We start from the raw sequence: 26585 nt of genomic DNA, 5'->3' as shown, positions 1-26585 counted from the left end.
TACATTCATTCAACAACACATTCCAAACATTATTCTTAACAATTGTCTCTTGAATGTGTTATGTTTACAAGTTCTTAATTAGAAATAATTTTTGTGAGAATCAAAGTAATTATCATGGATGTTGTGATGAATTTGAAGTCTTACAACAGTGTTTTTATTTATCATATTTTAATAAATAAACGAAAATTTGATAACATAAACAATATGTGGATTAAGCAACAAAAATATTGCAAATAATATACAATTTATCTATATGATAATAAATATGTATTAAACATACACATAAAAGTTGACTAAATAAGTCGAGTAAAATCAATATGGTCAAATCTCAGCTGTCAGTTCAGTTTTGAACGTTTATATAATAAAACATATCCATCAAGACTATTAAATTGATAAAGCTTCGTTGGATACAAATGTGGTCAGTTTTAAGCAGTTACCGCCCTTACTCAAAAGTTACTCTTCTTATTCTTTCAAGCTATATTCCTGCATTTAACCGGTCAACTCCATCATTTTAACCAGTTACTTCTCTTATTTTACCTATGCAGCTACCTTTTTTTGATATTTTAGCAAATTTCATCCCTTATTACCACCAGTTATCTCCCTTATTTCTATTTCAATAAGTTAACTACTTTATTTTAACCAGTTACTTCCCTTATTAATCTCCACCAAACTGTTGATTTTATATTTACAGGCTACTTTCCAGTAACATACCACATTTTTTACCGTTAAAACCACAATACAAAATAAATTCTATGCCAATAAAGAAAAAAAATGTACCAGTATATCCTTGTAAAAAGAATTATAATTAGTTTTCATTTTTTAAAATGGGTTGGTTCATGCTAACTAGTTCAAATATTTTTGTAGCAAAAATGCTATTTTCATGGTAACAAAACATACATTTCAAGAGGCATAGTTTATACTCTTAACACTTAATCAGTTCTCAATTGGAAAAGATGCAGCTAAGGAGGATGCCATTCTAGGAAGGTTATTCATAGAGAAAAACACACCATTTTGTGTCATGAAATTATCCTTTATGAATCATTTCTTTTTATCATCTGGGAAAACACTTAATTGTCTCTTCATCAGTCGCCGATTTCTCACCTTAGCAACAGATTCTGTTACATCTGTGTGCTTCTCGAAAAATTCAACCAATGGTGGTTCAGTTAACATAGAGGCTATGAACTGTTCGAATGATATTGACCAATCAGAGTCTGGCTTAGAAAATGACTGATTCGAATCAGAGGAAGTGTCTGTGGTGATCTTTGAAGATTCACCAGTTGGAGTCTCTCCCGTGTTCTCGGAACCTGACACTGATTCAATACCTGAGGTCATAACACTTTCATCTTCTTCTAGAGTTCCCTCCCCTGATTTGTCGGTGTCGAGACGAGTACGCTGTATATTCTGTGCGAGGCGATCCACATCGGTGCCACTGTCTGCGCTACATGACAACGGGGTATCTGTAACAGAGCTCTCCGATGGAGAGGATTTCTTCAGGTAGAATTTCTTTCCGACCTCTCCCAGTTCCAGAAGCAGTGTTCCGACAGTGGCTATGGAATGATATAGTTCCTGTTCTTCGCTGTTATCACTGAACATATCGTACAGCGTCTTCCATAGCTGGATAAACTGTACCTATTAAAGCACAAATAGTTTTTTTTTAATATAACAACAAAAAAGAAATGTCTGTGCCTATGAATATCCTAGCTGCCTCCAATTTCTGAAGTGGGATACGACAGTTTAGAACAGGAAGGTCCCTCCCCCTTCATTCCATAGCCATATTGACTTTGACAAGTTTTCAGGATTATGGCAGATGAAAAATTTACGTTTGAGTCCACTTAATCTCCTTCATCTCTCAAAAGATACATTTTTAACTTAATAATTTCTTTCATTTTAAGGATGGAACGAACATACAATGTACCTAGTAAAATCTCTGGAGTGTATGACAATATTATTTTTTTCTCTCATATATCTATCAAGTGTTAATTTAAAATCTTTTAAACAATTATACTTTGTTAGTCATCAAAGAAAATCCTTTAATAATCAGAGTCAATGGTTCTATTGCAAGTCTGGAGCTATGCACTTGAATTTCAAAGAAATCTTACTTTGCATATTCAATACACATGTACCTGTTTATGGATCAGAAAGAGTAGAAAGTCAGCTTTTCCATGATCATTAATAAAGATTTGAACGATTTAATTAAAACTTTGACTTGATTTGGCATCTGTTTGGATTAACACTGTACCTAATATGTGATGGTATGTTAGTTGTGGGACAGGTAGAGAGTAAACTTTTCTAACTCAAGACTTTAGTATGGTGACAGCAGTTTGCTGGATCATAATCATCATATAGTACCAGTGTATAAGTGTACCTGTCTCAGTCGTGGAACATCTTTAAAGTCTGCCTTGCTGTCTTTTTTCTTCAGTTCTTGTCGTTTCTGGTACATTTTCCTCAGGCTGTCGCCAATATCAGACACTGTTAAAACAAAATTTTACCATTAGATCAAATTTCTGATTTAAAGTAATTACAGCATCAAACAAATATACAAGTGCTTGAAATACAGTATTTTGACAGAAACCTTGTGCCAATTTCATGGAGATTTAGAGTGATTTACTGTTCTCAACTGAATCATTATTAACTTTCTGCTGAAACTTAAAACAAATACTAGGTATTAAATAATTTAAAATATTCTTAATTAACAAGATACTTTTTTCTATTTCCTAAGTAACATAAAATAAAACAATTTAAAAAAAAAAAAACAGAAAAAAAGGAAGAAACCTTTTGCTGAACTGCCACTGTCTGATGTCTCATCTGGAGAGGAAGCTTCGACTGATTCTGCAACGGATGCAGCCTCTCCATCGACAGATTCTGCCACAGATGCAGCCTCCCCATCGACAGATTCTGCTTCTGTTTTTGTTCCCATACCATCCTCAGACTTTGCTTCTTCATTGGTCAAATCAAGCTGTCGATCACTAGGCTCCGCCCCTTCCTTATTAGTGGCCTCAGTATCTCCAGCATCTTTAGGCGGATTAGAGATATTTGTAGAATTGTTTTGGTCCCTTGCGGAAATATCTCCCCCTCCTTGAGCCTCATCTGTTGGCAGATTCTCAGTAACTTCTTCGAGATGGGGTGGTGATGGGTCACCTGGCAACTCAATCTCTACAAACAAATTTAAAGTATCTGGTAGTGACAGAATTAAATTTAGGAAATATTTGGCACAAATTGAGAAGTTTGATTATCTCTAACATACACCACATAACACAATCAAATGATTTTTATATACTGCCGCCTTGCTTCTTTAAAGCAATAGTCAATTTGGTTATTAAACAAAATTGGTCAAGATATAACGAGACCACTTGACTATAATATCTCATCTATAATTGCTAATGTTATGCCAAGGGTTCTGCTACTACAAGCAGAGCTATGTTTTGTTCTACAAAAAAAGGCAGTTTATTTGAAGAATTAAGAATGTACAATATAAACATATCATGGAAATGAATTATGCAATCAATATTATGTTAAGGAAAATGTCAGTAATTCTCTATTGTTTTTAGGACTTCATTTTGCACAAAGGAATGAAATGGCATGATATGATGAGTTTACTACAAATTTAAATAATAAAACAAACGTACAATACCTCTATTATTATTCTACATTAAAGAACTTTCTTATTGATTTTGGTTTGTCATGATGTCCTTCCGCTTAAAATTTGTCACTAAGGCTTAAATTTGTATAGAATTTAAATCTTAATGGTTCCTCCATATTTTTTCTATAACCTCTAATTACGGATCTACTCACCATCTTGTAGAGTGTCCCCGCTGTCAAAAAAATCAGTAGCTTCTACAGCACTTTCTGTTGACTCTGGAAAACAACACTAATGTTTTAGAGAAGACAAAAGAAAATTACTTTTTACCATGATTCATTATGATACATTGTATTCAGATAATAATAGATGAAATATATGCATATCACAAGTTTTTTCTTACTGATACAAGATCCATGCTTTTAATTTTGCTTTGAAGCCAAACTATTTGATGTACAGTATTCATTTCATTGAACAATTTTCTTTTAATTATAAAATCTTTCGACTTAATAATCGTAAGATGTTTATGTCTTGACTGGTAACATATGTAATCTTTTGTGACATACGCTAACAGCTTTTAATGGTTATACGGCAAAGAAAATCCTGATTTCCCTGAGAAAAACCACCAACAACTGACTAGTAATTGGCAGCATCCCTTTTTAGTGTTCAAACTCAGTTCAATTCAGATCCAGATGCCAAGTGCGATTACTAGCGAGCCTCCGCTTGACCACCACTGCCCCCTACAGAGGTAGAGGTAAGGATTACCTGATTTTGGTGACGTCGGTATTTCAGAGCCGTCCAGTTCATCATTAGGTAGGAGGGCTGGTGGCTGATGGCACTGGTACAAGAGTTTTAGTTTGTGTGTTAGGTCGCCATGACAGATAATACCCAACAGGAAAACAAACTCCCTAAAGTTGATCATGTTGTCACCATTCTCATCAAGATACTGAATAAAAAATTCAAAGATTAATAATCTTTTATTTTTAAATTAGCTGACATTCAGTTCCAAGTTTGCTTAACTACTTGCATGTGCAAAGCAATATATATAAATTGAATTAAATTTTATAATTACACCAGTTTAGAAAAATTAGAAAGCCATCGCCAATGGGAATAACTTGATAACGTTTGTGCAGGACTATTGTTTCTATTGGTGATGGAATGATGTCTATAGATAATATCCTGCACCAACGTCATTTCAGAGGGAAGATTGCATTGTCAAATAGTTACCACTGGAGATATGTATACTAGTCCCACACAAACATTATCAAATATCACGTGGTATGTGGATTAGTCCCTTTCACATTTGACCACCAAACAATTGTTTTTTAGATTTTGAAATGAAACTTATTTAATAGCCAAAATACTATTATCAGCTCCATGTGAAATAATCAGTTTACAGTCATGTACATGTTAATCAGATTGACAACAAATCCTTTATTCAGTTTACAGTCATGTACATGTTAATCAGATTGACAACAAATCCTTTATTCAATCTTTTTCTGTCAGTCAACTTACTCTAAAAGCTCTGAGAGCCAGCACATGACCTTGTGACCCAGTTGCCCAGGGCACGAGAGACAGGAACATGGTCTTGAACTGGTCGAAATCCACTTTGTAGATTTCGTAGTAAGGTCGTGAGGGGTCAAATTTGTCTGCAGTGTCGACAGGCTGCTGACTAGTCCTCCAGTAACAGGAAGTCAGGTACTCCTCCTACAAGGTCAAAGGTCAAGTGAATATAATTGGCTAATTTCAAAAATATATATATAGAATATTGGTACCTTTTTCTTTGAATTCTTCAATTCTGTTATCATTTTACATTAATTAAAAAGAACTTTACATGTTAAAATCATTAAAACCTACATTCCTTTGTGTGCGACTTTGACTTTTTGTTTTAGTTCAAAGGCATTCAAACCAGGAGTTAAAGCATATCAATGCTGGACGCGAATCATACATCATATAAAATAATACAATCTCATGTTACTAATTGACCTTTAATCCATAAGTAACCCCTTAATTAAGTGATGATATAGATTTACCTCCATATGCTATGGTATAATAATTATATGGTAATTAAATGGACTTTTATTTTATTTTCAGATTTAAAGAATTATCTAATATTAATTAAAAGTGATAGGTAAATATTGTAAAAAGTCAATCAAATATGATGTCATCTGGTTTAATTATTTAATAAAAAATGATTTGTCATATACAAATATTTTTTATTCGTAGGCTTAAAAATGCCCCTTTTTAAGAATATTTTATACCAATCTTGTCACTTCTATTCAATTTGGTAAACACTAGTACTACCGTCATGATAGTATCAGTCTATAAGACATAAGAAACTCTATATTGTGTCGGTAATTCTAGCATCTGTATAAAAAAGGTATTTATTGCATAATGTTTGAAGATTATAAAACTAACTAACATCTTATTTATTAACATATAATTACATATGCTCCATCGGGTCATCGAAGTGATTTGATATGTAAAATAAATTAAGTTTATGAATAGATTATAAAATATTAGCATTTTTTTCAAATTTGAATGTGAATACTGCATTACTTTCGTTAGCTGTCTCTGCCCTTACCTTAAACAATATGAAGAGGTCCTCCAGTTCCTTGCCTTTGAATAATGTATGGGAAGCCACACTGCGGAGCACATTTTTTTTGGTGCTGTCCTCAATATTCTAGAAACAAATGAAATTAATCATCACTTTTAAAAATGCACATAGCATATACCAGATGAATAAATGTTTATGGCTTAAATAAGTTGCAATTTTTAGCAAAAATAACGATTACGGTGATTTTTCTATTAATAGTATTATAAATAGAAGTGTATCTAGGAGGTCAACTTATAACATCGTCCTCGATCCCCTCCTTCATTACCACCTTATACCCTTTTGTTACAAAGGGGCATAACTCTGCAAAATATAGATTACGCACATCTACACGGTGTATTGATTATTGCAACCAAGTTTGGTTGAAATCCCTCCAATACTTAAGGAGGAGGAGTCGGTTGATCTAAATGTTTATTTACCTGGACGACCTGCAGGCGATACTTTAAGCGTAGTTTGTCAATATCCGGGTTATTGAGGTGCCCAAAATTACGATAACTTTCATCGATGAGCTCACTCACATCCACAGAGGGCTGTGTAAAAAGAAATTCATATTAATTTTTAACTTTCAAACATAAATCAATGGTTGTAAATTATACAAAATTGTAAATTGTATACTATACAAAAAAAATGTGTATAACAGAAAGCAAGAATATTAATTAGTTATTGTTTTTATATTCATGATGAATGGTAGCAATGAAAAACCACAATTATTTTATCATTTTATATGCACAATGTTTTCAATGTTCTAAAGAAAGTTCTCACAAAATAAATGTATAGAGTTTAAATTTCCTGTTGACCAATTAAAAGTGCACCTAATCAATTTACTTAGTCTATCTAAATTTCCTCAACTTTTCAAGAGTCCAAGTTTGTAACATCAAAACATGCAATCAAAGAATATGATATGACGAGTATAAGTCACTACTTGTCCACTCACCTCTTTCTTGACTCCATTAGTACAAAGCATGTTAGTATGGATAATATTTGGCATGGTTGAGTCGCGGTTAGATACATTCTCCAAGTAGGAACCTAGGATGGTCATCGCTTCACCGTCATCCCGAGCGGCTAGTAATTCTTCCTTCTTGGCATCAAGTATGGTCAAAGCAACTTGGAATATCACCTGTAAAAAAGTAACCATTGCATACTGATTTTACCAAGGTTATACATATTTACTAGCTTGATTCCTTCCCTTTGTAATTAAAAAGAAACCATGCAATGTCATTGCCTTGCAGAACACATGTTTTCATGTCTTTAAATCTGACTTCAAGATCTATACCATAATAACCTTTTAAATTATTGCTAAATACTTTTTATTAATGAATACTATATGCATTACTGTGAAAAATTCGCTCTTAAGATTTATTATTTTATTAATGATGATTTGAAAATATCAATAAATTCACTAACACTAATTAACAACAAATTATGTAACTTTGACCTTATAATCAAAGTCAAGGTAACCAAAAAGCATTGGTTGAATACGTATCGAGCTAATGGTTTTTAATACTTGCTGAGTTGGCATTATTAATAGAGATAGGAACAGTACTTACTCGAGCACCATCGTAGAAGAAACAATCAAGTATGTTGACAGCACAGCTAAATGGCATCACACTGAAACAATGCCATTATCTTGTCAATAACAGAGATGTACTGCTGAATTTATTTTTGAATGTATCAATTTTATAAAATTCTCATAATTAACATATTCCAAGATTTATTATATCAATATATAAAAAGTATAATTCTTAATAATGTAGTCGAAGGGGCAAAAATGCATGGCTAGACTGGAAATGGAACCCAGGACCTTCCGAACAGCTACCTGGTCCCCAATCCAGAACCATTACATTCTTTCCTCATGTTTTAGTATTTGCCCTGAAAACTCAACACACAACCCAGGTTCAGGTATCCCCTGCTATATGTGTACCATCAATGATTGATATAGGATTTGGTGCCAGAGGACTAAATCAGGAGTGTGAAAATGGACCTAATATTATATTTCACCTGAGAAATATGGTGAGAAACCACGACAGTGAGATCATGCTGAGAAGACCCAGGGTCTCTAACTTCTGGTATAGGCTAGGTAGGTTGTCCTTGATCAGCTCCTCAAATACACCTGTTCAACATAAATTATCTGACTTAAATATCCTTGATCAGCTCCTCAAATACAATAGTTCAACATAAATTATCTGATTTTAATATCCTTGATCAGCTCCTCAAATACACCTGTTCAACATAAATTATCTGATTTTAATATCCTTGATCAGCTCCTCAAATACACCTGTTCAACATAAATTATCTGACTTAAATATCCTTGATCAGCTCCTCAAATACAATAGTTCAACATAAATTATCTGATTTTAATATCCTTGATCAGCTCCTCAAATACACTTGTTCAACATAAATTATCTGATTTTAATATCCTTGATCAGCTCCTCAAATACACCTGTTCAATATAAATTATCTGATTTTAATATCCTTGATCAGCTCCTCAAATACACCTGTTCAACATAAATTATCTGATTTTAATATCCTTGATCAGCTCCTCAAATACACCTGTTCAATATAAATTATCTGATTTTGATATCCTTGATCAGCTCCTCAAATACACTTGTTCAACATAAATTATCTGATTTTAATATCTTTGATCAGCTCCTCAAATACACCTGTTAAATATAAATTATCTGATTTTAATATCCTTGATCAGCTCCTCAAATACACCTGCTCAACATAAATCATCCAATTTTAATATCTTTGATCAGCCCCTCAAATACATCTGTTCAATATAAATTATCTGATTTTAATATCTTTGATCAGTTCCTCAAATACACCTGTTCAATATAAATTATCTGATTTTGATATCCTTGATCAGCTCCTCAAATACACTTGTTCAACATAAATTATCTGATTTTAATATCTTTGATCAGCTCCTCAAATACACCTGTTAAATACAAATTATCTGATTTTAATATCCTTGATCAGCTCCTCAAATACACCTGCTCAACATAAATCATCCAATTTTAATATCTTTGATCAGCCCCTCAAATACATCTGTTCAATATAAATTATCTGATTTTAATATCCTTGATCAGCTCCTCAAATACACCTGTTCAATATCAATTATTTGATTTTAATATCCTTGATCAGCTCCTCAAATACACCTGTTCAACATAAATTATCTGATCTTAATATTCTTGATCACCCCCTCATATACACTTGTTCAATATCAATTACAGTATTTGACCCAATAAGCGCCTGGGCAATTGAAATTGAGGCCTCAAAAGGGGGAGGGGCACTTATAGGGACACTGGTACTTATTGTGTCAAATAGTGTATCTGATAATAAGATTCTTGATCAACTACTCACAAACAAATGTTGAACATAAATTATCTGATTTTAATATACTTGATGTTTAATATCCTTGATCAACTACATACTCATTACAAATAAACATGTTCAATATGAATTATCTGTAAGATTTAAACATCTTTGAATGGCTCCTCAAACACACCAGACAGTGTTTGATATAAATTGATTTTAATAGCCGTAGGAATTATTTTCACATTAGAATTTTATCACAAATCATGCATATTTTTTTTTAAATATTCAAATGATGAATACAACACAGTGAAAACATTTGACTGATTGATCTGATATTAAGTGGTCATATTATTAATTGGCACGTGTCATGAGCTGAGATATTAAATTATGTCTCATGCAGATAATTAGGCTAATTAAGTTTTAAATACTTACTCTGGTCTATGAGAGCCCCGACCACTTTAGTATTGTAGTAGTCTTTACTTACTCTGGTCTATGAGAGCCCCGACCACTTTAGTATTGTAGTAGTCTTTACTTACTCTGGTCTATGAGAGCCCCGACCACTTTAGTATTGTAGTAGTCTTTACTTACTCTGGTCTATGAGAGCCCCGACCACTTTCGTATTGTAGTAGTCGGGCAGTAACCTCTCACACACGGCCGTCAGTAACCAGAACGCCTCCTCTTCGTTAGTGTACAGTAGCAGCACGCTGGTCACAATATTCATCGCCTGGCAGTAGCCTAAAACACATCAGAGAGACATAGCCTTAAACACATCAGAGAGACATAGCCTAAAACACATCAGAGAGACATAGCCTAAAACACATCAGAGAGACATAGCCTAAAACACATCAGAGAGACATAGCCTAAAACACATCAGAGAGACATAGCCTAAAACACATCAGAGAGACATAGCCTAAAACACATCAGAGAGACATAGCCTAAAACACATCAGAGAGACATAGCCTAAAACACATCAGAGAGACATAGCCTAAAACACATCAGAGAGACATAGCCTAAAACACATCAGAGAGACATAGCCTAAAACACATCAGAGAGACATAGCCTAAAACACATCAGAGAGACATAGCCTAAAACACATCAGAGAGACATAGCCTAAAACACATCAGAGAGACATAGCCTAAAACACATCAGAGAGACATAGCCTAAAACACATCAGAGAGACATAGCCTAAAACACATCAGAGACATAGCCTAAAACACATCAGAGAGACATAGCCTAAAACACATCAGAGAGACATAGCCTAAAACACATCAGAGAGACATAGCCTAAAACACATCAGAGAGACATAGCCTAAAACACATCAGAGAGACATAGCCTAAAACACATCAGAGAGAGCATAGCCTAAAACACATCAGAGAGACATAGCCTAAAACACATCAGAGAGACATAGCCTAAAACACATCAGAGAGACATAGCCTAAAACACATCAGAGAGACATAGCCTAAAACACATCAGAGAGACATAGCCTAGAGAGACATAGCCTAAAACACATCAGAGAGACATAGCCTAAAACACATCAGAGAGACATAGCCTAAAACACATCAGAGAGACATAGCCTAAAACACATCAGAGAGACATAGCCTAAAACACATCAGAGAGACATAGCCTAAAACACATCAGAGACTAGCAAACACATCAGAGACATAGCCTAAAACACATCAGAGAGACATAGCCTAAAACACATCAGAGAGACATAGCCTAAAACACATCAGAGAGACATAGCCTAAAACACATCAGAGAGACATAGCCTAAAACACATCAGAGAGACATAGCCTAAAACACATCAGAGAGACATAGCCTAAAACACATCAGAGAGACATAGCCTAAAACACATCAGAGAGACATAGCCTAAAACACATCAGAGAGACATAGCCTAAAACACATCAGAGAGACATAGCCTAAAACACATCAGAGAGACATAGCCTAAAACACATCAGAGAGACATAGCCTAAAACACATCAGAGAGACATAGCCTAAAACACATCAGAGAGACATACCTAAACATCAGAGAGACATAGCCTAAAACACATCAGAGAGACATAGCCTAAAACATCAGAGAGACATAGCCTAAAACACATCAGAGAGACATAGCCTAAAACACATCAGAGAGACATAGCCTAAAACACATCAGAGAGACATAGCCTAAAACACATCAGAGAGACATAGCCTAAAACACATCAGAGAGACATAGCCTAAAACACATCAGAGAGACATAGCCTAAAACACATCAGAGAGACATAGCCTAAAACACATCAGAGAGACATAGCCTAAAACACATCAGAGAGACATAGCCTAAAACACATCAGAGAGACATAGCCTAAAACACATCAGAGAGACATAGCCTAAAACACATCAGAGAGACATAGCCTAAAACACATCAGAGAGACATAGCCTAAAACACATCAGAGAGACATAGCCTAAAACACATCAGAGAGACATAGCCTAAAACACATCAGAGAGACATAGCCTAAAACACATCAGAGAGACATAGCCTAAAACACATCAGAGAGACATAGCTAACTAAAGAGCATCAGAGAGACATAGCCTAAAACACATCAGAGAGACATAGCCTAAAACACATCAGAGAGACATAGCCTAAAACACATCAGAGAGACATAGCCTAAAACACATCAGAGAGACATAGCCTAAAACACATCAGAGAGACATAGCCTAAAACACATCAGAGAGACATAGCCTAAACACACAACAGAGAGACATAGCCTAAAACACATCAGAGAGACATAGCCTAAAACACATCAGAGAGACATAGCCTAAAACACATCAGAGAGACATAGCCTAAAACACATCAGAGAGACATAGCCTAAAACACATCAGAGAGACATAGCCTAAAACACATCAGAGAGACATAGCCTAAAACACATCAGAGAGACATAGCCTAAAACACATCAGAGAGACATAGCCTAAAACACATCAGAGAGAACATAGCCTAAAACACATCAGAGAGACATAGCCTAAAACACATCAGAGAGACATAGCCTAAAACACATCAGAGAGACATAGCCTAAAACACATCAGAGAGACATAGCCTAAAACACATCAGAGAGACATAGCCTAAAACACATCAGAGAGACATAGCCTATGTGATAAACTGTATATTTCAACACAAGTAACATAGTTTTGTTTGAAATACAAGCAAAATATAAGCATTTCTAAATATTCACGTGCGACTAAATTTTGAGGGCAATTGGAAATCGCAAAAACAAGTTGCTGCAAAAATGGTTAAGAATCATAAGATTAGGTACTGTAGAATAAGGACTATAAAGTTAAATCATTGTGAAAAAATCTAGGCACGAAAACTTGAATTAAAAAAAAAAATTGTTGCTCAAATTTTGTAGTTTACAGTACTCAAATTTCATGGATTATTTCTTCAAAAACCTATAAGAGTTGCTCCAGGCCAGTTAGTTGATTGAAGCAGATGAACAAAGCATTACACTCTAACACTGAAGTCGGAGGTTATGTTTAGCCTTGTTGGGCTGACTAACAGATAAAGCAAAAAAAATGTGTCAATGTAAAGAAAAAACAGTCATCAGTACCTATTGTAGGGTTTCTCCAAGCATAAGCAGTTAAAACTCTTCTAAGGGCACAGATTCCGAGGTCCGACTGGAAGGCAGGATGCTCCGGTAAAGACCTAGGTGTGAACATAGAGAATGTTTCGTTTGAGAAAACACATCTTATGGAAATCATATATATTAAGAAAATTATCCTTAGGCAGTTACTTCTCTGTGTGTTATTCAAACATTTTAAATGTAAAATAATTTGGTTATGAAATATCACTAACATAACACTAGGTATATACCAACATACTCTATAGAAACATCTGATTCAAAGTATTAACATGTTATCATATACCTAAGTCATTCTATCAAAACTTATGTACTTTTAGCTGATATGATATTAAATGTAATAGTTCAATCTTCAATTAATCTTTGAAACCTCAGAAAATTCTAACATTTCTGAATGGTTTTTATCCCAGTATGAAAGAAAGAACCTAGTTCTAATTGTGAATTCACAGTTGGATACAACTTTCAAAAATTCCTTTTCCATGTAATTTGTTCTTTACTTAGGATTTTTAGTCTCTACACATCTACTAGTTTTACAGTTTTTTTTGTGCATTCCCCAATCAATAATACCCCTACAAACCATTCCCCACATCAATCAATGATACCCCTACAAACCATTCCCCACATCGATAATACACCTACAAACCATTCCCCACATCAATGATACCCCTACAAACCATTCCCCACATCAATAATACACCTACAAACCATTCCCCAGATCAATAATACACCTACAAACCATTCCCAAGATCAATAACATCCCTACAAACCATTCCCCACATCAATGATATCCCTACAAACCATTCCCCACATCAATGATACCCCTACAAACCATTTCCCACATCAATGATACCCCTACAAACCATTCCCCACATCAATGATACCCCTACAAACCATTCCCCACATCAATGATATCCCTACAAACCATTCCCCACATCAATGATACCCCTACAAACCATTCCCCACATCAATGATACCCCTACAAACCATTCCCCAGATCAATAATACACCTACAAACCATTCCCCACATCAATGATACCGATACAAACCATTCCCCACATCAATGATACCCCAACAGCATTCCCCAGATCAATAACTTCCCTACAAACCATTCCCCAGATCAATAACTTCCCTACAAACCATTCCCCACATCAATAACTTCCCTACAAACCATTCCCCACATCAATAACTCCCCTACAAACCATTCCCCACATCAATAACTCCCCTACAAACCATTCCCCACATCAATAACTCACCTACAAACCATTCCCCACATCAATAACTCACCTACAAACCATTCCCCACATCAATAACTCCCCTACAAACCATTCCCCACATCAATAACTCCCCTACAAACCTGTGTAGATCCCTCTCAATTTCGTCTGTTGCCAGTGTGTATTTGCCAGAGCTCTCCTCCACTAGTCTGCTGTAGTAACCAGGGTTACAGGATTTCTGCAACATACATATCGAAATCCGATAATTATTTTTGACAGATTAATCAAGATTTATGGAATAAAATTTCTATCATTACTTACAAGGAAGTAGCAAACATATTATAAATGCTACTGACTACCGCATAGACTTTACTGTCTAAACGTAAAAGGCAAAATTGATCAATTATGACAAGTATTCTCAGACAATAGGATGAAATTTTTTACATAGTTGAAATTATTATAGTATTAGGTTACTCCCATAACAAATTAAGAGGTCTATATTTATCGGACGTTATTTTGCTGAATGTGACATAAATTTTTCAAAAGTATCTTGATGTGCCATACCTCTAACATTGTTGGAGAAGGTATATGTAAAAATTATTCAATATTTAGTTAAATTAAATATGCGGTTTAGGTCTACAGTACATTTAAACCCTTATGTATGTTACATAGCTGCTGGTAATTAGTAAGTTCATTAATTACCTCGTTAATTGCTCCAGAGAACAACATCCACACCTCCCCTCGGTACTTCTCTGGGAGACCTTTTAGTATCAGCTGTAATGTGGCCACAGTACGATACATACACACACCTCTGTAACAGTAAACAAAAGGCCAAAATGACCTGAATAACTCACCTAATTACTTCAGCAACCTCATTTATGTATTTGATTTGCTATATAACACCAAAATATCAATTTTGCATGTTTCCTGTGGAAATACAACCTACAGCTTTTAGCTCAAGCCCATGAGGTCAGTCATATCATTTTACAATTTTTAATATCATCCACTTTTAATCCACTTTTAAGTTATATCAAGTTATGGTTTCAACATATTTACAGAAATTCCTATCATTGGTTAAAAAGATGTAATTTGTGCAATCTGAATATGTAGAGAATGGACAAAATAATTTTAGATATCGCATTAAAGCTGGATATGGAATTAACAATGGCGGCTAACACAATTGTAAACAGGTGAGATGTACAATTATTTCAATGAATCATTCAAATAAATTGATTTAATATTAGTTTTTAAGATCATGTCATTTTGTAGTAATATTTGATTTTTTTCTCAGCGAGACTGAACCTCTATTTGTGTACAAAGTACATTCCTCAAGCTAACCTGCCATATTCAGCAAAATGGATATTCCAAAGATGCTCCTTGACCGTTTCCCTGGACGAAAGCTCATCAGAGTCACGACGACAAAACAAACTGACCAATGCTGGCTGTAGTTCAAAACTTGGGGCACTATTCTCTGTTGTTTCAGTAGAGCTGAAATTGTCTGACTTCTCAGACTTTGTCTTTGGGCTTGGTACACTGTAAATTGATGTGAAATCAAAGTTAGTTTGGTGTGATTGGTTTAGCATCCCATTAACAGGCAGGGTTAACTAAGGACTGGAAATTTTTCACAGGAAACCTGGAGTTCCCAGAAAAAAAACCATCGACCAGCGATCAGCACCTGGCAACTGCTCCACATGGGATTCATTCTCACAACCTATAGGTGATGGGCTTGTGGGAATATGTCAGGATATCTTAACCTGTCGGCCAACGCGGCCTAAACATCAAAATACCCATTATTGTTTGCTAATTTACCTTACAACACAATACAGTAGTTACATGAGGAACAAAGCAAATATGAAAATATTATTTAATGACTAAGTAAATAATTTACAGGATATAGTAACAAGAGAACTAAGATTACACCTCACATAATTTATCATTGTTTTTAAGTAAGACAAAATATCATTCAAACATTAGAATTTTTTTATTATATTATAGATGCATCAAATTATAATTATTCAGAAAATACAACAGGAATTTTCCTTTTGCTTTCAAAATTATTGAAAATGTTAATTAAGTATCATGACTATAAGAAAGTTCTACCTTGTGCTAGGCTGTTGTTGCTTTGCTAAGAAATCAGAAATCTTCTCCAATATGAAGTCTCGATCTCCAAGTTGTGAAAACATTAAATTCAGCTGTTGAAATAGATACATGTATTAAAAAGAGAAATATGTATTAAATAAAAGAATTTCCTCATCCTTTTCTACATAAAAATGAATTAATTAATTTTTTAAATCAAATTATAGATAAATTTAAAATTTAGAAATAAAATCATTTTAAATTTCGAATATGACACAACCATTGTAGTAAACTATTAAAGTCACAATAAAAAGCAATGCATGGTAATATTATTTGTTCATTTTTATCATTAAATACTTATCGACTACAAACTATCAAAATCAATTATGATAATAAAATTGCTAATATATTATAAGTTGAAATTATTTGATAGAAATGTTTTTCCTGCTACAGGGTAACGAAGTAATGAAGAATATAGGGTTACCATGGCAGTAGTATACAGACCTTCCCCTTGGTAGTGATAACAAGGCCCTTCTGATTGCCGTCAGACGATGCAGAGTTGTCTACCTTTTCTACTAACTGAATCTCTCGTGTTGGCATAACAATACTGACCAGTTCTCGGACCTGTAGATATGTTAAATTGTAACATAATTAACCATTCGTCACTAATCAAGTGAAAAGTCCTTTTAATGTTACACGTACATATTGCCAAAACTGCAATCAAACATTTGGCTACACATTCATGGAAAAGATAACATAGCATATGAATATATTATCCATTTCATACTGCCTATATGTATGATAAAACATCATATTGCACACAAGGCATGCAGAAATCAAAAATAAAAAAAAATTCTCAGAAAAAATAAACATTGTCACATACATATGTAAATGAAAACTTTAAACATAATTATGTTTTAATTTTAAAATCATGCATTTGTTTAAATGAAAAAAAAAAGTTATCCAATTTTATGTGCTGAGCACTAAGGAGAAGTTCGTAATATCATGCGTATTACATGTAACAAAAGTATCACCACAATGGGTTTACTTCTAAAACAGTTTGACTGAAGTATAACTTTTTAAAGGGTATTCATCAGCTCATAAGAGCAATAACTCTGTAAAATATGCCACCTTTATACAAATGTGTCATACCTACCCTACTAGCGAAGCAGATGTAGTTCTGAGACAGGTAGAGCCTGCCCCAGACATTTTGTTTGTTGTAGGGTGTCCATAATGTACAGTCAGTATCTCCATCCAACTTCTCAATCAATGGCAAACGGAAGGCCAATCTGGTACAACAAGAAAATAAATAGTATAAACATAATGAAAAACTATTACTTAATAAATTGTATTTACACTGGATTGAAATAATAACAGAAAAAACCACTTGAAATTAAAAGTACTAATTAAAACTGATTTTTGTTTCTGATGTAAAATTGTGTAATGTTATTATAATATTAATATCAATCAAACATACAACACTTCATGCTATATACAGAATTCGGCAGTGTGGAAAATTCTTAGTCCGGGTGATTTAGGCCGGAAATGAAGGTGTCTGGATTATCGAGGGTTCACTGTACATTTAAAGTGTTTAATTTTTCTCAAATAAAATTGAAAGACTATGTATAGGGGGGGGGGGGGTAAAATACTAGCATAATTGTCTGAATAAAGAGGTATTGAATAAGAGGATTTTAGACAAACCTGAAGGCATCACTTCTTGCCCTGGCATCCAAATCTCTCTTTATTGATGACATCTTCTTTGGCGTCTTTTTTCTGAAAAAAAAGCAATCATGCATAACAATACAAACCATGATCAAATTAATTAAGAGACACGATCAACACAAATAAAAATAATCAAAATCATAATGCATTGAATTTTAATTTTTTTCAAATTAATCAAAGCAAAGAAAAGACAATTTCTAAGTATCATTTCCAAATGTAATCGAACATTATAAAGCTATCTTTCTAGTAATGTGCACCCCCACTTTTCTCTCTATAACAAGACTTCATCTAATTTATCATAAAATGAAACTTTATTAAATTAGAGAGGAATATTATGGAAAGCCCCAGGTCTTAATTGGATGAAGAATGTATCTAATCTATAAATAAAAGCAAAGCCTTACTTGGTCCTATCTACAATAGTCTTGTCTTCCTCAAATCCACCTTCCTGCATCAATCTGGAATAAAGACGAAAGAAATGATTTTAACTATATATGGATAATATGGATGACTCCTTACGGAAATAAAGAAAGCACACTTCGACTGCATCATTCTCATCAAATCCATTTTGGTGATATTTTCAAATGTAACTTGTATGCTATTGAACTTAGAAATATTTATCTGAATTAGTTTTTTATAATTAATCAGTTTTCGTTTGCATAATGTATAATCATCTTTTAACATTTACAAAAAAAAAGTTTACTTTCTAGAACATTACAATTATTTCTGGTTTTAACTTTAACCAGAGATATTCTAACATTTTGTAATATAATTGGATATGCCTGCAATGGTATAAATTGGAAATATTCAACATTATGATATTAAGTTTCCTTAAAAAGAATCCTAATGCTTCAACACTTACTGTTTCATTGCCATATTAGCCAGCTGTTCCATTAATCGGAAAGTTTCACTACTTTGCAGAAGCATGGAAAAATAATACTGAAATAAGATATAGGCATATATTTAATCATTATTCTTTGTTTTTCTACCAAACCTGACATTCTGATTGGACAATATTTCTATGATCATACCTCTATGAAAATCAAATCCCAGAATGGTGCGAAAACCTGAAGTTACTATGACATCACAATAGAAACATCAACACTGGGTGTTAATTATTAAAAGTAATTCCTTGAAAAATCAATGAAATTGTACATCAAAACATATTTTATTTTCAAAGTAGTCTGCAATATTTATTATAAGCATTAATGTCAATATTTTTTAATTTGACCAGGTTATGAAAAACGCATAAGTTTCTTCTGCTTTTGCCACCTTCTCAAAGTTTAGAAGATTCTATTACTAATTTACTGATAAACATTTTTATATTTATATACACAAACCAGGTCTTTTAAACAATATTCCGCAAGATTTTTGGCTTTGTTGGACCATGTCAATGATTATCCATAATGTGACATTTCTATATATGAACAGATCATGTTACAATCTAACAGTACCCAGAATATGACATGTTTATTACAATTTAGTTAAGAAAACATATTTTTTAACAACTGAGACTGACAATTTCATCATTATCATTCAGGTGCATTTACAAATCTGGACAAATTCCTTTCCCCTTCAAATATGAAGTCCCAAGAAATTACCTCCCCTTCTCTTGTCTTCACTACCAGACTATCAGGAAACAGCACATTGTTACCGATATCCAATTTCTGTGAGAAAAAAACCAACAACATAATCATAGTTAACGTTATAATAAAAATTATTGTTTTGTGAACAAAACTTAAATTGTTCTCTTTCAAAATATGACATGCTCACAAACACATGACGTAAACTCATTAATATGCAAAAGATACTTGTAATGTTTACCAACTGGTCAGTATTAGGTGTACTGATTGGTCTGGAAAAGACGCCCTGACCAGTGAGGACAGATGACAGAGTTATGAGATATACTGACCAGTCAGGATGAGATGACAGAGTTATGAGATATACTGACCAGTGAGGACGAGATGACAGAGTTATGAGATATACTGACAAGCCAGGACGAGATGACAGAGTTATGAGATATACTGACCAGTCAGGATGAGATGACAGAGTTATGAGATATACTGACCAGTCAGGACGAGATGACAGAGTTATGAGATATACTGACCAGTCAGGATGAGATGACAGAGTTATGAGATATACTGACCAGTCAGGATGAGATGACAGAGTTATGAGATATACTGACCAGTCAGGATGAGATGACAGAGTTATGAGATATACTGACCAGTGAGGATGAGATGACAGAGTTATGAGATATACTGATCAGTCAGGATGAGATGACAGAGTTATGAGATATACTGACCAGTCAGGATGAGATGACAGAGTTATGAGATATACTGACCAGTGAGGACGAGATGACAGAGTTATGAGATATACTGACCAGTCAGGACGAGATGATAGAGTTATGAGATATACTGACCAGTCAGGATGAGATGACAGAGTTATGAGATATACTGACCAGTCAGGATGAGATGACAGAGTTATGAGATATACTGACCAGTCAAGATGAGATGACAGAGTTATGAGATATACTGACTAGTCAGGACGAGATGACAGAGTTATGAGATATACTGACCAGTGAGGATGAGATGACAGAGTTATGAGATATACTGACCAGTGAGGATGAGATGACAGAGTTATGAGATATACTGACCAGTCAGGATGAGATGACAGAGTTATGAGATATACTGACCAGTGAGGATGAGATGACAGAGTTATGAGATATACTGACCAGTGAGGATGAGATGACAGAGTTATGAGATATACTGACCAGTCAGGATGAGATGACAGAGTTATGAGATATACTGACCAGTATGTCTGTCCAGCGTATGATGACCTTGTCCTCGCGTCCTAACAGGAAGGAGTAGAAACACAGATGGTTTACACTGAGGTACATCCAGCCCTGACGAGGCACGTGACTCTTCCAGTAGCTACAGGAGTAATCTACAACATAGAACATTTCTTTTTTTAATTCATTTTTTATTTCTTTATATGGTGCAATAAACCAAAATACTTATTCACTTTCAATATCACTAACACACACATTCACAAAATCCTACTCATATCATCATCATTATTATCATCATCATCATCATCATCATCATCATCATTACATCAACATCATCATCATCATCATAGAACATATTAATACTCAATCTAATATTCATGTTTACTTATTAATTCATTTACACTATTTAAATGTGTTTCTACTACCAATGTCCATATACCATATTTTCTGGAGAATAAGTTGAGACCAGGAGTGTGACCCTTACACCAGTGCTATTAAACTATTAATTTTAAGTAAGTTAAAGGTCGTTTGGCATATGAATCATAACCAATTACTGTTTGTGTTTGAATCTGTCCATAACACATACTTAGTCTACCTAGACTCATTGTGCATTTTTGTATGCTCAGACCACTATTATATAGTCAGTCAATCTCATTTCAATATAGACCTGAGCAACTCAAGCTGAGAATTGAATATAGATATTAAACAGAATATAGTGATAATTTAATGCTAAGCATATATATACAGATTATATTGTATATATAAAAACTCACAGTTGACAAGCTTCTCTTCCTTGGGCATGTTGAACAACTTCATAAACTTCCTCGTAGCTGTTTTGTATCTTTTAGTTTCATCATCTGTAAATAAAAATGCATTCTATATCCATCAGACAAAAGTACAGTTTTTAAAACATTTAACATGTTTCATAGCTTTTGAGACTGATTGCAGACTCTCGTTATGTATCATCAACATTTGTTTATCACAATGTACCAATCAATATATCCTATAAATGTGGAGCTATATGGACACATTGCAGTAAAATCTGCATTAGCGACCACCTCTGTATAAAGACCACCTGCTTAATAAAACTTAATATCACTACTTTTCCAGGGCTAAAAAAGACCAATATCAGCCCATTACAACCTGTGTATAAAGACCCCATGGCCATGAAGATTGTTTTCCTCTCTCCCTTGGATGGTCTTTATAGACAGGTTTGACACTATATGATTAAACAACCATCATAAATTTTAAGGTATTCATTATACACAGGTTTGAATGTATAAGATTAAAGGGACAATTCAGGCTAAAAGAACATTAAAATTTGTACATATGTCGAAAAAAACCCAGTTCTAATGGAAATTAGATCAGTCGGTTTTACTGTGATATGCCAAAAAAGCCCATGGTGGCGAAATGCGTGTGGAGTGTTCAAACTCGCTCGCTGTCCGCCATTACACATTGTGGTCGAACATCTTGTATGCCAAACCCCATCCCTTGCTCGTAGAGTAATGCTACTTTTGTCTAGAAGTGCTCAAATCGCTCTGACAGTAATGTGTTTACCTTATTAGGTGAATTGACTCGTCTAAAAAAATCATTTTATCACCTCCTCAGTGGTTATGCAGTTCATTTGTTTAACGTGCGTGACGTTGGCTCGGGTATAGATACAGCGTACATATTTTACCTGCTGAATCGTATTGATCAACGATTTATAATTACAACGGTATAGATTAAAATACTAAACAATGTCGTGGAATTTGTCAATATTTATGTTATATGTTTCATAAGAAATGTAGAACAATACATTTATGTCATATTTTGCTTCTTGGTTATGTAAAAGAATTAGCCTGAGTGAATTGTCCCTTTAAAGGAGCATCATCAATTATTAGGTGGTCTTTATAGACAGGTTTTACTGTATAATTAAGAATAAACGTCCATCATAAATTATTAAGTGGTTGTTATAGACAGGTTTGAGAGTATATGATATATCAACATCATAAATTATCTCTCTTTATATATATATATGTATCATTATGTTAATCATAAAGAAGAGATAAACAAATTTTTAATGAGGGCTGTATGACATTGTAGAAATGAATGAAGCTTTCCAACACTTCCATGTGTTATAGCTACCACTTTGCCCCTTAACTACCATATTGTATGATGCATTGGACCAATTCAATATCATACTGGCCTTTATATCTATTGGTTGAAAATTAAACCCTTATAAAATCCCTGCGGGTCGGGTCCTTACCATCTTCTCCCTTTAACTTCACTTCATTAGCTAGCAGACTTTCAATTTTACATCTGATGAACTCAGTCGCATCTTCATTAGACTCGAATGCACCTATTGGAAAAGGAAAGAATCATAACACTATTTCTTTATATAAATAATTCCACTGCAATATTTAATACATCTCTTTGCCTACAAAATTGTGTTTGTACACATTCATACAAATACCAAAATTTGTCAATATTCTAATTGCTTCATTTTTTTCTATCTTTTCTTCTTACCTTATTGAAGTTATCAATACACTCTTTACCTGCAATATTTGAATCATTTTCATGACATTTAATTTTTGAAATTTCATATTGCCTGCGAAATTTAATTGCACACAAAAATAAGTTGATTTACAGTATTCTGTCTTTGCATACCACAGAGTTAGCTCCCTTGTGGGTAGTTGTCGATTGTATAGTCATTATTTTGTGGGCCAATTCACATTGTTTTCTTACAAATGTATGACATTATATGAATTACGTTCGCAAACACATGACATCACAATCAATACCTACCCACAAGGGCAGATAACTCTGTAATATTCAAATACAGAATTCCCACATTTTATTAAAAGTTTAAAATTGAAAATGTAATCTATAAATCATAAATTACCCAGAGTCTCCATCAGGTGTTGCTCCAACCATTCCCAGTCTTTGTGGATTTCTTTCTTGTTGTTGGCCACGGCCACAGCTGATATGGAGAAAACAGGACCAATAAGTTTATCAAAAACATTAAATAAATAATGGAACAGGTCCTTTAGACAGTTGAGACCTGTTCAGCTGATCACATAGCAGGAGGTCCAAAAACCTATAATATTCAAATGTCTTCTTGTGAAGTTCCTGAAGACCTAGAGACCTAATAGAGTGGAACCAGGTTATATTGAAGTCTTCGGGGAATGGAAATATCTTCATATTATCCATGATAAAGACACATATAATGTACTTTTTTTTCAACTTTGATTTTGTCTTTAATATTGCAATTTTACCAAGACTGTGTACAATTTTTGTAACTATTAAATAATAAATGATTGCATGGTTTCATTAACAATGTTAATTAGGACCCTGCAGGGAAGGGGAGGGGGACTTGTTACCAATACATCAGGCTTATATAAACCCTGTCTTACTCTAAACAGAATAAATTATATAATCATACATACTGTAGCTAACGTCTGATCCATGAGGTTGGTGAAGAATTCTGTACGGAGGTGTCTGGAAAAAAAAAGAGAGAAGGTACATTACAACATGTACAAGTGAAATTATCCAATAAAACAAATGAAATAAACTTTTATATCCTAGTAGTGCATAATACATTTTTAGATGGGTAATGGCATAATGATCTCCTAAAGTTGGTTTCCTACTTAACCACCTCAAATATTTTGTAAACCTTAAAAAAAACCTGAAAGCCAATGGCTCTTTGTCATTCCTTATATAATTTCTAGTTTAAAAATAGTTCTTGATCAATGATTATGGTTGCAGTTTTTGTGACTTTTATAATTTACAATTGTAGTTAGTAATCTGACTGTATATTTACTGGTTATTTTGCAAATTATTCTGAACTGAAATTAAACATATACCCTGGTGTACACTGATAACTGATTGTCAAAATTTTGTTTTGAAATTTAAGAAATCTATGGCAATGCATGTCTGTTTCTTAACTTAACTAAAACTATTTGCCTAAAGACAATACAGGTTTTTTTGAGATCCCAAATCAATGTAGTAAACTACAATTTACCGTTGATCAGTCCCACCATCCAGTGATTATGATGTCATCATTTGAAGTAAGTTTCGTGACATCATAATCACTGGAAGGTGCATGGGACTAATCAACGGTAAATTTTACTTTACCCATGTTGCTTTGGGATCTCGAAACCCCCGTATTGCACATCCACATAACCAGAAATTTGAAATGAAAAGCATGTATTCACTTTAGTAGCCTGTCATTAAAGATTACCTTGCTATCTAGAACAGTATCCAGAGTACCAACTAAAAGGCCAGTTAAACCTCCTCCTCCATATCCCTTCCTTCTTTGTAGGATGAAGAAAGGATTGGCTCTTTCAGTCACCCTGAAATTTATATCATACAATTTTAGAAAGGATTGGCTCTTTCAGTCACCCTGAAATTTATATTACACAAGTTCAGAAAGGATTGGTTCTTTCAGTCACCCTGAAATTTATATCACACAAGTTCAGAAAGGATTGGCTCTTTCAGTCACCCTGAAATTTATATCATACAAATTAATCACTATAAAAACTATTACACCCAAATTTAAGAGGATGCTATAGCTAATGAGCAGAAAAATGCAGTTTAAGTTATGGGTTCAAATCCAGGTCAGACCTCGATCAGAAACACTACTAGCAGCTGGTTGCCCTATCTTTTGAGCTACCTGTTCCCTATTTAATGATCCAGTATATCTGTACCAAATGTTGCATATCACCCTCAATACTCCAGGGGTCACTATCACTATTTTAGCATAGTATGAATAGAAGATAGTGTAGCGAGATTGGACTTGATTGATCATCAGTGACCAGGTAGCTCAGCGGTAGAGCATTCAGATAGTGTGCGAGAGGTCCCTGGTTCGAATCCTGGTCTGGCCACTGCATTTGCTTCTCTCCTGTTACAAAATTGATGCCTAAATAAAATATGCACAATGATGGTAAAAGGGTCTTGTGTGTTTTGATTGTGAAGGTTTTGAAAAAAAGAGAAGTGTAGCATGATTGGACTGGATCGATCATTGGTGACCTGGTGACCAGGTGGCTCAGCTGTATAACATTCAGATAGTGTGCGAGAGGTCCCGGGTTCGAATCCCAGTCTGGCCGCTATATTTTCTCCTCTCATGCTACAATAGAATGATTGTAGCGTCCACTTGTCATACTGCCTCAACTTCCTGCACTCGAGGAAGATAAAAGGAAGGCCACTTTATATACAATTATCTGACGCCACTGCATTCAGTTGAACTCTACTGATAGGCCAACGGTCGAGTATTAAAAGGCTATTCACCTGGTTGTTTACAAATCGGACCGACATGTTCAGCCAAATAAATATCAGAACTGTTGGAACATTATTAAATTCGAACACCCAATTCTCGCGAAACTTTACGTTAATTATTTGTAAATAAAAGACGTCTCGCTCATTGCGGTTGTGAATAAGGAAATGTTTGTTCTAAAACCACTTCAGTGAAATCGAACGTCAACAGGCTCAGAACAGGCTAGGGGGTGTGAAACTTTGGAAGTGTGTCGTCCGTTATAAACGATACAAACCAGAGAGCATTTGCCAGCAGGATTTCTTCTGGCTTCAGCCACATAATGGAAGGTTAGAGACAAACAAACATTCCCGATAGTGTGCTAAGCGTTGAATTTATATTTTTAGACATGAACGTGCACTCGTCAGCTGACTGCCATTACTGACGTTCGGA

At 34.2% G+C, this 26585-nt stretch overlaps 1 protein-coding gene across 1 annotated transcript; it reads right to left on the bottom strand.

The window, feature by feature from the left end:
- Positions 1-6: 6 nt before the first annotated feature.
- LOC138330109 (TBC1 domain family member 9-like) lies at positions 7-26585 on the bottom strand. Its single transcript, XM_069277481.1, has 30 exons — positions 26431-26585; positions 25125-25236; positions 24331-24382; positions 23787-23864; positions 23151-23243; positions 21676-21759; positions 20924-21057; positions 19716-19781; positions 18977-19053; positions 18519-18572; positions 18097-18168; positions 17552-17684; positions 16900-17019; positions 16420-16511; positions 15658-15852; positions 15022-15130; positions 14463-14557; positions 13079-13173; positions 10095-10241; positions 8190-8301; positions 7739-7799; positions 7126-7308; positions 6611-6721; positions 6162-6260; positions 5093-5284; positions 4343-4523; positions 3793-3855; positions 2773-3153; positions 2366-2469; positions 7-1629 (listed from the first exon to the last, which is right to left on the bottom strand). The coding sequence occupies exons 1-30, from the start codon at positions 26472-26474 to the stop codon at positions 1039-1041; spliced, it is 3930 nt and encodes a 1309-aa protein (XP_069133582.1). The 5' UTR covers positions 26475-26585; the 3' UTR covers positions 7-1038.

The sequence above is a fragment of the Argopecten irradians genome, chromosome 8 (genome assembly GCF_041381155.1).
Source record: "Argopecten irradians isolate NY chromosome 8, Ai_NY, whole genome shotgun sequence".
In the NCBI taxonomy this organism is placed as follows: Eukaryota; Metazoa; Mollusca; class Bivalvia; order Pectinida; family Pectinidae; genus Argopecten; species Argopecten irradians.
The sequence above is the reverse complement of the archived record's forward strand: the minus strand, read 5'-3'. Positions and strand labels throughout refer to the sequence as shown.

Coding starts and splice junctions, on each gene's coding strand:
- LOC138330109 (XM_069277481.1), bottom strand. CDS start 26,474: ATGTGGCTGAAGCCAGAAGAAATCCTGCTGGCAAATGCTCTCTG. Junction 21,058..21,675: donor GGAAGAGAAGCTTGTCAACT/GTGAGTTTTTAT, acceptor TCTATGTTGTAG/ATTACTCCTGTAGCTACTGG. Junction 3,154..3,792: donor CGGGGACACTCTACAAGATG/GTGAGTAGATCC, acceptor ATTTGTTTGTAG/AGATTGAGTTGCCAGGTGAC.